Genomic DNA, 17,674 nt, shown 5'->3' on the forward strand with positions numbered 1-17,674 from the left:
CAAGTATATTGACATCCTTCCAGTGGGTACCCCTACGTACGTACGTCCTGCCATTAAACTCTGGCCGAGTGAGTGAGTGAGTGGAGTAAGAAATTGCAACTTTTCTTGTCCAATAGTTTTCCTCGTCAGACTATTCTTTCAGTCAGAGTGAGGCAACGCATTACGCAAAGATCTCATAAAAGAGGTGCAAGGATTGCAAATAATGACCAGCTCTCCGGTTAAACCCATGGCAATTAAACCACATTTGCATTTTATGGACAGACTCCCAGAAGAAGCCCACTTTCAAAATGTGAGTAGATGTAGCACATTGCAGGTGAATTTCAAATGGTGCCATTTCCTTGAAATGTTGCGAACCCAGAAGAAAGAACTATGCGTCCTTATACTCGGCCTCACTAAATATGTATGTATAATGCATATCGCGTCTGGTTTAGTTGGCTGGATGTGAAATTAATTCCAGTTTGCAAACCAGAAAAAAACGGAGCAAATGTGAATAAACTTATAGGTGAACCTAAAAGTCAACCACTCCAAAGCAAACTTAACTTTATTCGTACTGCACTCGCGATTAATATCATTTGCCATTTGCTACACGACTTTTCAATTAGCTTGTGAGAATGAAATAAATAAATTCATTGCAATTGCTAATCGATCCTTATGCAAGCGCCATTACGATCGTGGATTCTTAAATAAATATAAACTGACAAGAAAATCCAAGATTTGTCCATGCGTTGATTGGATGTAAGGGCATTTAATTAAATATCAACTGCACGCTAATCAGCGGAAGATACGTATGTGATTTATAATACGAGAGAATGCAAAGAGCCTGCTTATTAAAATGTCAGCATTGCAATAAACAAGTGGTAAACACACCACACACACAAGAATCCACAAGAAGAGAGACCTTTGAGTCCGACCACTTCTTCTTGTCCCACGACGTTTGAAAGAAGCATGTAAAGGAGGAAGAATGGTGGGCAGCCGTGGTAAACAGTCAGTCAGGAGTGGTAGCAAGTCGTAAGAACGAGAGTAGATGAACACAATAGCTGACTCACACAATCACTGTGATGGTGATGTTCGGTTCTTTTTGACTGCTGTGAGTTGGTTGAAGAGATGAGATCGTGATGCAAATATTAATTAATCCTTCTCCATAAAATAAAATCTAAAGTTGGTCTGCTCGCAGAGAGTTGAGTTCATAATCAAGAGCCACATCAGGAAGAAATGAGAGAATCGAGAATGTGATAATGACAAAAGTACATGCTGCTACTAACAATGAAAACGATTTAAAATCTTGCCAAACTTCAATCCTCTAGCTTCCTCGAGGAGGAGAAGACGAAAGATACTTCACGCTTCGTCCGTACACTTAATCAAAATCAACATTTCACAGCTTATTATTATGAGAAGGGACGACTGACTGGTCAGATCAGGAAATCTTTGTCTGCTTCGTCGTCATAATCAAATAATGCGAGTTCACTGCTGCGGCTGCGAAGAGTGAGTCGTAATAAACTTCGATCCGCAATAAGTTTGGTGATATCGGTAATAAACAGGACGAAAGCCTTATCGGAAACAAAACGGGAATATCCCTTCTCAGTTCTCCGCAAATTATTCCCACATGATTCATTCCGCGTCTTATCAATTCAAGCAGATGTATTATGAATTCCAATCATCCCTTTCTCCTCTCTCCCCTCGTTTGCCAACCGTCATCTCCATCTTTTATACATACCATGGCAAAACCACAACAGCAGAAGCAGCAGCAGCGGAAAAAAGACCTAAACGGACTGATTCACCAGAGCTGTAAAATGCGTCATATTTATAAATGAATATCACATTATGCACTTTTTATCTACAGCTCAATATTCGTTCTTGTCGTCGGAGGGGAAAATTGGTCTGCGTTCAAGAGTGAAAATGCGTTGTGTGTGTATTGACGTCATCTATATATTTACATCTTGTCATTTGTTATTTGGATCTGCTTATTTTAAAAAGAGTGCGAGCAAGTCCTTTCCGTAAGGTTTGTTTGTTAAGGTTTGATTCGGGGACGGAAGGGTAGAAATAATAGATTCAGAATATATGCATAGTAAAATACGGAATATAGACGACAAACCCAGGGGATAAGGGAGAACTCTAAATCGTAGCATTTCCCAGTTAAGGTAATTGCATGGGATTGTCTGGAGTCGTGATGGCTGTGGTCAATAAAATTAAAACTGCAGAGACCAAAACCCAAGCCACCATTAAAAATCCGACCATGCCGTCACCATTGTCATCATCATTAACATTATCATACTTTTCCAAAGAACTACTGCTTCATCCACTCTTCTACACCACCAATTTAATAACCAGCCTTCACTTTTTTGGGGACGAGTAGATCGGGGCAAAGAGCAGTGGTACATATTTAGATAGTACGGACGGGTGCTTATGTACATATGTATTCCGCTTCACCTTGCCGTCGTCGTCGTTGTGTGACAAAAGCAAGCTCAATATATGCGTAAACCTCGAACTCTGGAAACTACTGGGAGAGGACTGGATGGATATGAGAGTCAGAAATGCAAAGAAGAAAAAGTGTGCTTTTAGAGAGAAAAAGCCTTTCACTGCACTCTCACCACGACCGAGAGTTACACGGCAGTTTTTATGAAACGTTTATTTTATGCAACAGAGTAGGCATAACGCTTAGTTTTGTGTTGATACAATGTCCCCTCTGGGGGTATTTCTATCTGATGCATGGTTCAGTTCAAGCTCTCCGAAAAGTCTGCCCGCTTTCCTCTCCTCCCTCTTCCACTTTTGGATGCAAGAAGTACTCCTTCGTTGCTAAGATGAGGAAGCCCAACAACCAAATCAAATGAGATCGTAGTAGCACACCAAACGTGAACTATGATTGGAGATAAGTTTAAGGGTAAAATATGTGCACGTCGCTATGGCGGTTGGTCGGGAGGTATTGGTGTGTACGTGTGTGTACGGAGTTGAAGAAAGTCTAGAGCCCATCAATCCTCCGATGTGTATATATCCAGCTGAAAACCATCCATTTTTCCTATGAATGTGGAATGAAGGTCTTTTCCCTGCTCAGGGAGTCTCGTGCCCTTCGGTATTCTCACAAGATAAAGCTCAAGTAGCTTGGTAACTAACTCTCATGTGCTTATCATCGAACCCAAGATTGTCGTTGACTTTGTCTCCCTTGTCCATGCACTGCTAACTACACACATGTCACACTCTTTCCTCAGTCATAGTTCCCTCTTGGTGTGTGGTGCATGCACTTTTGTGTAAATGGAATTATGATTAGAATGGAGAAAGAACATCCACCCACCCATCCACCTATTTGACACCACACAAAGAACGGGATAAAGATGTACGCACACACTGCGAATAAGTCTGAATAAGAAAGTGTGACTACTTTTGTACAATTTAGTTTAGTTGTATTTGACAAAAAAAACGCATTGAAAGTTGTGACAGTATTGTTGTCTCTGGGATAAAACGTATCTTTAATGGCGAATCTCCACCAACTAAGCCGAGTGCATTGAAGGGTGAAATACGAACCAGTATTGAATTGAACATGATGATGCGTGGACTCGAGTGAAAGTGAAGTACCTTCTTCTCCCACCACACCACCACCACCTTCACACTCATAGTACGAGTCTCATACATACGAACACGCGGACTGATCAATTTGGCCAGCACCACTCTTCTTCCGACTAAAAGGAAATCCAACAATGAGACGGGAGGTGACTCCTTCCTTTTAACTTTCTCCTCAATTTCTCTCCAAGAATGGAAGAACGGAACCGTGTAGTCACTTACTTACTCCTGCGCCTACCTCAGACACACAAGTTTTGACTTGGTATCAGTCTCCGTAGGTACGGCTGCCCTGCCCACCAAGAAGAAGAATACGTATGTATGTATGTACTCCATGAAGCGTATATAAGTTTTGGGTACAAAAGAAGAGTGCATTCCTTGAACAAGTTCCTCTCCTCCATGCAACGCTTAGGGACTCAATTCAGTGAAAGTGCAGCTGCAGCACCTTAAAGTGGAGATTCACGTCTTAAAGACTGCTCCTGGTTATCCCTGTCTTTTCTGCATATAGTTTATTATTATTACTCCGCTTTGTCACCAAGAAGTGCGTCTGAGATGGCAATAATACGCACGAGAAGGAATATATGGAGACGAATATGACTCCAAATCTCTCCTAGTTCACCTTTTTCAGTTTTTCATGTCTTCCTCCTTTGTTTATCCCACTTTTACTCTCTCCTCTCTCTCTCTCTCTCTCCAAGAATAAAACGCGTTTTACAGTGTCATGCTTCCCCCTTTCACTGTTTCTTTCTCCTCAATTTTTCCAGTCTCCCTCAACTTTTCACCTCAACTCTTTCAGAACAAGTTGGAAAGTTTTTATAGCAGTGTGTACGCACTAACTTACCTTCTCCACCCACTGGAGAGTAGGCAAGTGGATGGCGGCCGTATATGCAGCCACCACGGGAAGAAGGAGACTTCTCAATACAGGAGAAAGAGACAAGAAGAAGAACACGGATGTGAAATGTAAACTTGGGGAGAGAGTGGGGAAAGGAGGAAGGAAATCTTTTCATTTCCAAGCTTCCTCCATCTCCTCCTCCTTCTTCTCGCCAAGCCAAACCCTGTATGAGGCAGGCCGTCAGCAGAGAAACGGAATTACATTACATTACAATGCATCAATGCAGCCTGCAATTTACGAGGAGCGGAGAAAGGAGAAGATTTCCACAAGTATTCTTGTAATGAATGGATGAATGAGTGAATGAGCAGGAGCAGCCCATTCTGGCCTATGCACTCCACTTGTGTGTTTCGAAATTCAATGTGGATTTGTTGATGTTCAAGTTCATGATGCAATAAAATGTAATATAATATCGCCATAAAGTAACTAACTGCATCAATTCTACTGTCAACTCCACCACTCGTTCGCTCTGGATACGCAGGCTTGCGAGAAATATCTGTTTTTTTGTTTGATGACCAAAACTCAGGCGATTTACTGCCAAAAGTTGAATCGAACTTTAGTCCACGCTTTCTCTTTCTCACTACAAGCTCTATGTATGCATGTTGTGTACAACAAGGGCAAGGCACTCTCGGATGGGATTTCACGAAGAAGAAACTGAATTAGGATTGGGTGGGATACGCACGTTAGTATTTATATGGGATATGCGGCGATAAAATAGATGCAAAAGAGGAAAATGTGTCAGAAACCACACTCGAGCCGCCTGACATGATACACGTATGCGTATAAGGGCAAATATCCTGCTCCTTGTTACGAGCTAATGGGACCAAACCGAATCACAAGTACCAGCATATCAACGACATGGGGCGACTGGTGAAAAGGTTGACTCTGACAAATGTATTCGCTCCTTCACTCGTGTTTGCCAAAGAAGGATACAAATGAAGGGAAATGTTCACTATCTCACCATCAGCTCGTACATATGTACGAGTACGAGTGCAAGGAGGAGGAGGACGAGAGAGAGTTTGTTGCCTGTTTCTTCCCACAGATTCCCAGAGAAATTTTGGATATTTGGAGATACAAAATGTACTGAAAATCAACACCACCACAACCACCACGGTATATAATATTCATTGGCTCATCCGTCGAGTATAGCATGCAGATGAGTTTATGGATGGAGTTGAGGCAACAAATTGAAGGGAATAGTGAGTGGTGGTATCAGTTTAGTGGTGGAATGGATTTCGGTGAATTCTCATTTATATCTCTGCCTCCAAGCCAAAAGGAAAACTTTTGTAGTTCTCGTCGTGGGTTTGTAGGAATCCGGGAAACTCGACGCTGTTGGGAAGTATGAAGGAAATTAGTAATAAATCTATCTCCAGTCATTCATCCAATCCCGTCTCATTTCATTATTTCATCCCACCATGCCTTGATTTCTATCTATCTACGGAGTAAAATACAGTATCATCCGCCGACCCACCACCACCAACGCCAACGCCACTATCCATCCATTCCCATTCGCGACGCTCGGCCGGGTCCACATCCACATGCAGCCAGAGCCGATGATATCGAAACCAAAATCAACTAAAACTAAGCCACGAGTAGATGCGAAGCGATACATTAAACGAGCGAACGAAGGAACGAACGAGTGAAACAGTTACAACTTTAACTTTCCCATTCTACGGAAACGAAAGGAAATTTATCCCATTTTCTATCTCATCCTATCGGACCATCCATCTAATCACCACACCACAATCCACTCATTCACTGATTTCAACTAACAATCCCACCGTCGTCGGCGTCGTGGAGGAGGAAACACTGAATATATTTTGTCTTTTGCAATACCAACTCGCCTCTTCTTTCTTCTTTGGTGGAGGTGGTGGTGGTTTCTTCAGAGCTGGAATGATGGAGAGCAAAACAAATGAACTCATGAAATAAATGTCATCCTTCGGTTTCTTGAATTGGCCTTAACCAAATTAAATGAAATTAGCTGAAACCACCAACCACCACTTTTTCTCTTGGCGGGTTTCCGCCGTAAAACAGACCAAACTTCAACCAACAGAAATTAATGTGACGTATATAAAATCAGACCAAAATTTACCAGCATGCAGAGGAGACAACTTAAATTTCCTTCCCTTTGGGATTCTCTCACAATTTAAAAATCATAAAATTATATAACTGGCCCACTGTGACTCGCATCTAATTGTACAAATGACATGAGGTCGCTCGAGGCTCATAATTTATTCTTCTCGGAATCAAAAATCCACACGTACTTTTCTTATCCCACATACGTACATCGTAGGAGCATCGTCTGACTACGACTCTGATATTGCTCTTTGATGTGGGGTTCTTGTGATCTGGCAATAAAGTACTTCTCAGAGGTATTAAAGACGTGGAAATATTCCGTTTTTTTATCTAAAACAAAATCTTACCACCTCCGAGGTAGTGGCATCGTTTACGGAGCAACTTCGAGTCCTAATTTGTGTTGACATTTTGGGAAAACAATTACAATAATTGGTGTAATGCATATTTACCGCTTGCATACGCATCTTTGTACATATGTGGACCAAACGTTAACTCAGTTTGTCAACTGATTTTAATTGTAATAACCTGGTTTTGAGGCTTTAAACCAATTACAACGAGAAATTAATTTACTAATTATATTAGCTGTAATTCTTGCATCGCTCTCCTCGTCTATTTAGTTGCTGCCATGCTCTCTCTTTTATGTTGGGCAGCGTTACGTACGGAATATCCGCTCAAATCTAATAATTGCATAGACAACTTGGCAAATATAATGCCCATAATTCTGTGGCAATAGATTGAAATTACAAATTGCTGCCCTCCATGCATGTCAATTATTAGGATGAGAGTGTTTAAACCAACATCCGTATTGATGTTATCCTTCCGTCTTGGATGCAGGATTACCAAGTCTCAAAAGTAATAAACAACTGGACTGCCAATAGTAATCCGTCAGAAATCAGTTCAGAATATACAAACGTGGCGTGCCCATTATAATTATTTGTGGTATGAACAAGTAGACAGATGCCCAACGGACAACTGGACCAAACTTGGGCACGGACAAACTACTTATTGCGATAATCTCGAAAAATATTAGTGTTTTGTAATATTATAAGTAGTAAGCAGAAAGTAGTTCATTTCAGTAGGTTGGCTTAATCCAGGATAACCATTTTTACAAAGACTACACAAGTACAAAAAAACGGTCAATAACAAAATGAATGGTCCAGTTAAGGTCTGGCTCACCCTCTAAGCGTTTGGCTCAGTTTCGAATAGGTTTTAATTTGTTTCTTGCGCATTACAGATTGAACATACATTTACTGACGCAATTTAAGAAAAAATGATTTCCTTGATATCAACTATCAACGTAATAATAGAGCTGAGACGGAGAAACTGGCCGTCAAGAATTGAATTAGGGTGTGCGACCCGAATTCAATTTACAATTTTGGACTTGTTTTTATCCACCGGATGATGTTCTGATGGTGATGCTGCTGCTGCTGTTGTTGGTCTGCTGCACTTTTGACCACTTACAGCAAATTGAAACTCGGCTCTAATTTGTACCTTTATACTTTGTTGGGTTTAGTGGACCAAGGGTGTCATTTGCTGAAGACCAACTGCCTCTAATTTACAGTACGTGGAGATACCTTGGAGCAAAGTAAAGTGAATTAAATTCACCGTCAAGATGGACAATGGGCATCATCATCATGATGTAATACAAATTTTAGTTTAGCTTTAAGTGGAGTAATAATGGTCCCTCCAGCCACTCAAGTGCAAGTATTTTTATTGTCCTCCTATTTTACTCATCTGAAATTTATTTGTTGTTAGGCATCTGGTGAATTCAAATTGTAACGCTTTCTCAAAAATAAAATAGCAAATGGTTCAACTCTCAATTTCTCGTGATATCCCATCTCCTATCCGTTGGTCAGGTGTTTGATAACTCATCCAACCATTTATTCTCGACGTAATTCAATTAACTCGACATGATTTCATTTCATTTGTGATATGCTCAAGAATTTGAAATATTTTCCTCTGCAACCCATCTAATTATTTTCCGTGACAGTTAGTTGACGTTGAAAGGTTGAGATCAGAATCCGTCAAGTTGTTTGAACTTGGAGGTAATGGCTTCCGACAAAAACCTCTTTTGTCATAAGAAGTAACAAAAATCCAAACAAACACAGGTAAAATCAGGCAACAGCATCAGCAACAAGGAGAAGAATGATGATGATGATCAATGATATGCACCATCTCTTAGCATACAGGCCACCAGAACAACCACTACCTACATCATTAAAGTATTTAAAGCAACAAGAAGAGCTTAATCTGATTGCGCACTCTTCCTTACTTGCTTATTTTCCAACAAAGTGTACAAACGCGGATTGGACATTAGTCCGACAATAATAATAATAATGCTCTTGGATAATCTTATATTATGCTCATCTCAAACTGATTCGGGTCCACAGCCCCTGGAGCGAAATCAGCTTGTCACAAATAACAAGAAGAGTAAAAAGACGAGCTTCTCCCCGACAGGAGAAGAAGAAGAACCTTCAAACATTAAACAGCAACAGAATAGCAGCGTCGGAATCTTTTGCCTCCTTTACATTACTATACATTTGGGAATGTAAGTATGCAAGCACACCATCGTCATCATCGTGCATAATAATGTAAAGAAAGACTTTTCGTAAGAAACAAAACGATCGATCCATCAATCCACGATCCAGCGACTGTTTGAACTTTGGATCTATGTACAATCTGAAACGTGCAACTAAACGAGGCTGCTGCTGCTGGTCGAATTCTACTATCGTCTTCTTGCATGTTTTTCTTCACTGTGGACAATGTTGGTGTTATGAAAAACACCACCATAACATAAAATATACGACATACATACGGCTTACATGCAAGTGAAAAGGGTGAAGGAATTCTGTGATTGAACTTCTTGCTTGAAGATGCTAATACCTTGTGTCTGCTCTGCATGCTGCAGGCGAGTATATCATCAGGGAGACGCAGTTTCAAGGATGCAACGCCAACAAAATCCCTGATAATTCTTGTAATGTACATACATCATCAGCCAGCATCTACATACTTACATCACTTGTCCTTGGCTCAATCAAAATTTAAGCAAGATTTTATGCTGATGAAATTCGATTCTTTGAAAATATGCCCATTTGACTGAAATTAAGAAACAGTTCAAGTTCATGAATTTAAAAATCTGATAGCACATTTTTCGTTGGAAACACTTCACGAAATTTATACAGAGAGGCGAAAAGGGTGTCAGATCCGTAGTAATGATGGTCTGCCAAGTCCGTGTGAAAGGGTTGGGATTATGCAGAAACATTTTAAAATTTACAAGCAGTCGTGATAACGGCAATTGAATTAGATCCACCTCCACGGCTCCACCTCGGTGGAGAGTTAGAGGTACAGAGATAAAGGAGGGAGGTTCTCATGCGTGTGTTCTTCAATGAAATAAAATTCCATGTCCCATTAAAACTACAGCCACACTTTGGACCACCAAGTCCCCCTGCTAACCTCCAGTTTTAAAGATTGTTTTAAAATCTAGTCAAGTATGAATAACTAAAATTTGCTCCGACACGTCAACCGAGATAAGACGAGAATATAATTTGTAATAAAGTTCTCTGAACCACTATGATTTTAAAACTCTGTATTTAAATGAGTATTTATTACGGACTCTTAAGTCCAGACTGTAATATTATTGGGGATGAAAAATATGCTAATGTTATTTATTTCATATTTATCCAAAGTTCACTTGGGGAGATCATTGGAAGAAGAAGGAGAAGAAGGCAGGTCTCGAAGTAAGTGTGTGACTGATGGTGATCGTGGTATTGGACACATTCCTCATATTTTTCAATTTCCATGCGCCCACGACGTCGTAAACTAGTTGGCTGATGAGTTACATTAAACCTCTAATTACAAGGAAAATCATTAATTTCATGTCAGTCAGTCACTCTCGTCCTGAACGTTCAGCCTCATGAAAAGTGCGGGGTTAATGTTTCCCATCAAACGCCAGGCAAAACAAACCACCGACGAGCCAAGAGCACCTTTAACAACATTTCCACAAAATTGCCAGCAGCATAATTGCAAAACTGCAAAAACATATTTTTTTTCATTCCTATTTTGAACGTGTGTTTAACCTTTTGCTAACAACTTGGGATTCTTAATATGGTTAAGTAATATAATAAATATGTAACACTTAATACGTAATTCTATTTTCATTAGTGTGCTTTTTACGAGCATTGTTATGAACAGGAACTAGATCGGATTTGCAGAAAAGTGGATTTATTTCACTATTGTGGAAACAGCACGAATAAAAAAAGCGACGTGATTGTAGTAATGCTCTCTGCACAAAAAGGTGGAAAAGCATTGAGACGGATTGGTTTGGTGTTGGGCAGCTGCAACATTAATCCATTCGTGATGATTTACTGCCCAATGAACCTGAGGTTAAAACACTTACACCTCCGACTTGCCCGTCTTGAGAGAGAACTCGGCCCTGGAAATCTCGGTGGTGGTCAAGCACATAAAATAAAATCTCACGAAATTCGGATATTACTTACACTAAATCTTGATCTTAAAACGCCTTTTTCACTATACATACAACAACAAGAAATTATTTTTTCGTTGCCCTTTCCCCACCGGCAATCCAGCAACAAGCATGTTTAAAAGCTGGATAAAATGCATACTACTTTTAGTCATAAGTAATCAAATGGAGGATTAACAAACAAAAAATATCTTTAGACGAATAGCTTATACTTATTGCATATCATCATCCTAACGCTAAAAAGTTTTAATAACCTTGTAATTTTTTGCGAAATTAATAACGCTTTGATTTACTCCACCAAAACAGCTACATAATCAATTAGCTACGAATTTTTCAATTTGATTAACCGCACCGGAAGTTTCCATCTTAAACGTCAAACCTTAATGTGCGTGGCCGGTCCGAGTGTGTGTACATAGCTGCACTACTACACACCTACATAGTCCAACACATGTGGAAGTTATATAAATACAAAACTTGAAAAGTGCTTGACTAGATTAGATTGGACAGGTCACACAATGAGCCTCGTGCAGAAGCCACCGACGGAAAAGAAAAAAGAAAGGAGAATAAGAAAAAAGAATCTTAATGGAGTAGGTTGCTGCAAGAAGTACGAATGTCTCCGATTGGGAAATAGATGGAGATTGATTAGTTAGCTTCGCTTTCTTTCCCACTTCATATTCCTCAATCCTTCACTCTCGCCTTCACAAGTTTTTAACTCCAGCGGGGAACGTTCACTCAGATTTCGAGACCAAGAGATGAATCAGTGGCAATTCGCCAGTCGACGAGGCGAATCATGTTACATGTTCACTCCATCACAAGGCTTGAAATTTAACTCGGCTTGACACATTGCTTCAACTTTGAACAAGAAGTCAAAGTATTTTTCATCAGACATCGACACGATGGCAAAGAAGCAATTTCTGTGTATTTATTCCTACCTCCTTTATACCGTATCACGACTCAATGTATTGTAATCATCATTACGAAACACCTTCTGCTATCTAGATGCAAATGTACATTTTTTGATGCAGGTTTTTAATAATCCTTGAAATAAAGGATGTTCGGTACTTATCAGTAGCTCGGCATGACCGAGGCGGTCAACATTGTGTGAAGGTGAACTCCCACCAACCATCGCATATCGCTCTCTCTCTCTCTCCTTGAGTAGTCTTTGATGTGATGAACTTTACTTCCATATTCGTAACGGGTGAGGGACTTGAACGCCGTCAGAGTTGATTCAGAAGGCTCATGCTTCTTTAATAATGTCGTAAGTCAAGTTCATATATGAGAGAAGAATGTCAAACAAGATTTTTGAATCATAATCCCACCGAATTGAAGACGGCCTCTGTGAGCTTACTGTGCCTGCTCCTGCTGCTGTTATGCTGTTAGTGTTTGTTTGGAAGGGTTGGATGGATGGACAGACGAGGAAGACGATGACGATAATGACGACAAGTTTTCCATTGACTCGGGAAAGAAGGAAGCAACAGAATGGCGAAGGAGTGGTGGAAGTAAGAGGACAATAATTTTTAGAACATTTCCCTTTGATCTTCACTTAATCCTTTTTATTACGTGAAGCAGGCTCGAGTTTGAGTCTAACCTCATCAAAATGAGATTTATAAGTTTCCCATCCATCCAACTTTCACAAGTGGCTCACAACTAGCTTAAAGGTAGGGAGGAGGATGAAGAAGGAATACTGACGCGGCTTTAAAAATCAGAAGAGGTGGTTTTTTTTATATACCGAGCAGCAGGTCTAATTTAAAATTCCATCAAGTTTTTTTCTCCATTTATAAACTAATATTTTGGGGAATCAAAGAGTCGTACAAACTAGAAACGAAATATAAACAAGGTAATTACGAGAGCAGTACTTCTAGTTCAATGAGAGGGGACAGAAAGAAATCCACCCTGTGAGTTGGTCCTCTGGCAGAGAAAATATATATATCCCTGCGACAATTTATAAATCACCTCTGTGTGCTTATTACTACTTATGTCGTATTCCCGACCGAACAACCAACCAACTAATCCCATAGAATTAATTTCCACATGCCCAATCTCTTTCAAGTGTTGTCCAGCACATAATAACCGCAAATGATGAATCACAATGTGCACTTGAATTGCTGGATTAAGATTTTGAAGAAATTAGAATTGGATTAAGCCAAACCTCAATTATGGAGACCTCCGCCACCATAAGAAGGACTGTACATATTTATTCACAATAATAATAATGATTTGAACTAGGAATAAGAAATAATAAATCCTACGTTCATGCATTCACCAGATATGAAGCAGACTAATTAATCTTCCCAGACCTCAACTTAAATTTAGACGTTGCTGGATGGAATGAATGCAATATGTCATTTCATAATAGCTCCCTGTCCGGCACTCGGCTATATTTCATTCACCGCATAAGATTAAAACTACATGCGCACAGCATACATATTTACCAGAGCCGCAAATAATACATAATGCTGGCCAATATATGCAAATCCCTCCTCTGGTGAAAGTGATTGCAGGTACAACAACGGCTCAAATAATGTTCCTAATTTCTAAGACAAAGGCAAAGCCACGAAAGGATTAAATTCGCCACCAACAAGAGGACAATCAACATCAGTATCAAAATCAGGTATAACCTAAGCCAAACTGGTATTAGCCGAGATTTTCCCACTTAAATGAAGAAGTGCAAAACCCTTTTACGCGCACTCATTTTAACAGCCTAACAACAAAGATATAGATATCTCTGCACATTTATTTACTTAACTTGACTTGGCCGGGGATAAGAAATACAGAGTATGCACACACAACCAACTATTTATGCGTTGTATGTATGTAGATTTGGGTGGGTAGAAAGCCTACGGCATATTTTTATGAGCATTCCACCCGTAGAGAACGAAAGTAAATGTTTATGATATCATTTTATTCCATATTTTATACAAACACATTCACTTCATTTCCTACTTTGTTTGCTAATAACTTTCCAACATCCAGGCTGCAAATAGACATGCAAACAGTCTCCATTTATCTGCTACTTATCCCCTCCTATACACTCCCAGAGTATTATTAGGTCTCGAAACACAGCCTAGTATGAAATAATTCAGGTGCGGAAATGAGATTTTATACGTTACAGGCTCCTACATGCATACAAACAATGAAGGAAGATGAGACTACTGCTGGACGGAGGGGTTGGTGGTTGGATGCAAATTCGCGTCTCCTCCCTCCCTCACCAAGAGAGAGACCGACATGGCTACTGGGTTGTAATTCCACAAGGAAAGCGTAATGCCTGGCTAGTTCGAGATGTTTTTATATCGTGAATTTCCCTAAATTCCCGAATTTTCCCAAGTACAACAAACAACAATGCTGAGATCTCTCTCTCTCCTCCATTCAACTGCCGACATTATTTTGGGGTTTGACTACTTGGAATCATCCTGCTGCCGGACAGTAGTAACAGTGTGCGTAGTATTTGTAGCGTTGGTGGTGATGGTCTAAACACGGTTGAAACTGTTGAACTAAAACTAAATGGATCCGTATGATCCAACTTTCAACATTATTAAAAGCAACTTAAACTAGAACAAGTAGAATTTGGTTTGGTTTTGTTCAGGAAAGTATTAAAAGGAACGACTTTGCCCGCTGCCTGCCATGATATACTGCTTTCAATTTTATTTGCAGCCCCGTCTCTTCTCCTCTTCCAAGCTCTTCGTAATTTGGATGAGTTGGAACCTCATTAGAATACACTTTGCAAACTTGAGCTTTACCGCACTAACTCGTCAGGAGACCTGGCTGATAAGCTTAAGGTTGGACTGAGTGAGCTGGCTGCTCGCTAAATTCCAGACTAAACAATCCCGAATACAAAACCAATTTATGAAGTTTGTGCTTCGCAGTGGCAACAAGATTCTTCTACGAAGCGAAGTCGTCGTCGTCATCGTCGTATCGGATGAGTATGTAACTGCTTCGTAATTTCGACTGAAACTAAAGTTGAGAGTTATATTGGTTCGTCGCTATGTGCTCGCCTAGGGCTACGCAATTGATAACTTGGATAATGTGCACAACAACCACGATAACTATGCCATATTTCCTATACTTTCTCCAAACTGAAATAATCTGTTGTGAAGCCCCATCTTCTTCAGGGGGTCGCGTTAAATGAGCTGTAAACTTACCTTTTTAATGACTCCTTGGCTCGTCCCTGCGAAAGCGACAGTATGCTGCTCCGTAGAAGCAAGGGCAATCGATGAGAGGAGAACGTCCTGGAAACGGATGGCTGCGGTTCGAACAATTGGAATCGCTCCAGAAATTTTGAGACCAACATCGCAAAAATCAGGAATGTTTCCGGCAGCCTGTAACCATAAAATTAATTAGATCTCAAATTTAATAATCATAGAGGAGAATAACATAAGAACTTTGTTCAAATCAAGAAATGACCACTATCATACATGACAAGAGAGGAATGCGTCTTCCGCATATTTTTTGGTCTAATGTTCATTATTACTAAAATATTAAGACCAAACGTCGAGGTTATCAACTTACTGGTCGCTCTCAGGTCATAAATAACTGAAAATTTCATCCAAGACGTCATCCCCACAATCAACCCAACAACGGGTCGCAACCACAAGAGAAAAAATGTTGGGAAAACAAGCTGACCACATTTTTAATTTGTGGATGCAGCATGTGGGGTAGGTTTTGAACCTGATTCCGTGATTACAGGGCACGCCGTTGCCTATTCAAACCCAAGCTCGTCGATTACAATGATCCTCTTTAATAAATATTAAACAAGGGAAATATATAATGCGTCATGGAATGGATGACTCGCATTGTCCGTCCACTTTCATATCAGCGTGGAAATCTAACAGTCCGGATATCACTAGCAATAAAGGTAATAAGAAAACAATTAAACGAGCTAATAAGAGCCATTTCTCCTTAAATTACTTTTAAATTGACATGGATCAGCTTAATTGCGCTTGCTTTTATGGGCATAAGATACTCTCTGATCGACAGCTGATGCAGCCGCTTTCAAAATCAAGACTACAACAAAAGGAGTGGTGGAAGAACAAGTGTGTAATATAGTAAACCAATATAATAAACAATATTATATGGCTTATGTATTATTATTATTATGACTTCAGCTCGTTTCCATTTCATTAGAGGTTTGCTTGTTAGGAAAGCAATGCAACGCAATGTGAGCTTAATTTTGTAAGTTTAACCTTTATTCCGGCATGAATGGGAAGACGAGAGAGGAAGATAAGATAAACTGTTGAGGTTGAGACGACAAGAGGAATATTATAAAATACAATAAAGTCAAAGAAAGGCATCGCCTCGACTTTTCTTCTCACAATCAACATCAACAATAATGTGAATACACATGTATGCACATATTTAACATCGACAACACGGCAGAAAAAAAGGGTGAATATCAGCGTCTTCCACAATCCCTAGTTGGAAATGTTTACTCGTTTCTAAATACTTGGCGTCAAGAGCCAATCATTATTTGCTGGGCAAACAAACTGTAAAACTATAAACGAAATCAAACAAGATATTTATTCTTGCATTGTACACAAAAAAGACTTGAAAAACTTCAAAGTCAAGGGTTCCTTCTCCTCCCTTTTAATTAGACATGCAAGTTTAAATGCTTCGACAAAATTTCAACCTTTTTCCAACTTTAGACTCCAAAGTTTTTACAACTTTGATTTTCAAGTTTCGAGATGCAAGAAGACCACAACAAAGCAAGACATCACTTATTTGCCGTGTAAGAAGAATCAAAAACAACACTTGTACACAATGTACGTTACAACTTATTATTATTCCAGTCGCTTTTATGGTTTTATTGCATCTTGTCTTGTTCTTTTCCATGTGCCAAGTCACCAGCAACTAGCAAGTGCAATCAATGAGTCAAACAGGCTCTTATATTAGATATGCATAGGGGTTGTTCTCAGAATGTTACACGGAGCAGAAACTTTACAAGTTTAAAGGAGGAGAAGAAGAAGGTGGTAGAGAGATGCTGTGATCCAGGAGGGCTTTAATTTTTACTGCCTGTCTTAAACTGCAATTAAACTTTGGTCATTATCCTCAATTCAAATCATCCAGTCTTATTATTATTCCTCTCCAACTTTGTTGTCAGTTTGATGTCTTTGTTACGAAACCAACTCGGTTTATGGCAGAAAGAACAAAGTTCAATAAGAAGAACAGAAAAATTGTACTACTGCGTGGTACGTTTTTCTTTAAAAAAATACAGGAATAGTTTGGTCGTGATCTTAAGTAAAAACATTCATGGAGTATTTGACAGACAAATTCTATTGGAAGGAAAAAAAATAACACCCCAACACTGGAATCTTGATGGATATTGCCTACGATTTTCGGATTTGATAGGAATCAACATTGCCAGCCAATAAAAGACAGTTTGGTCATTACAATGAGACGTAAGGAGGAATGATGACAAGAACAATGTCGTGGTGTCTGCTGACTGGGAGACTCACCATCCATACGATCCCACTACGATCTCTCTCTGAAGACAGTAAATGAAGCAGATAAGAGCAAGACTGTGACTTGTGGTGGTGGTTGGTAGTCAAGATAACTGAGAATATCCTACGCGACATCAATATCCTAATTACTCTCGGACGAGACGGGAAGAAACCAATTAGGAATAAGTAGTAAGAGTCATTTGACATTGAAACCTTTCCTTACACATATTTTTTATAAACAAAACATTA

At 39.7% G+C, this 17,674-nt stretch overlaps 1 protein-coding gene across 1 annotated transcript in view; it reads right to left on the minus strand.

Annotated features, from left to right (window-relative positions):
* LOC110851471 (plexin-B-like) overlaps positions 1-17,674 on the minus strand; it is a 156,332-nt gene that overhangs the window by 72,962 nt on the left and 65,696 nt on the right. Inside the window, exon 6 of the mRNA XM_035853117.1 lies at positions 15,131-15,307. Within this exon, the coding sequence (XP_035709010.1) occupies positions 15,131-15,307 (177 nt within the window). The remainder of the gene's footprint in view (positions 1-15,130; positions 15,308-17,674) is intronic.

Source organism: Folsomia candida, unplaced genomic scaffold (assembly GCF_002217175.1).
Source record: "Folsomia candida strain VU population unplaced genomic scaffold, ASM221717v1 Fcan01_Sc006, whole genome shotgun sequence".
NCBI classification, from domain to species: Eukaryota; Metazoa; Arthropoda; class Collembola; order Entomobryomorpha; family Isotomidae; genus Folsomia; species Folsomia candida.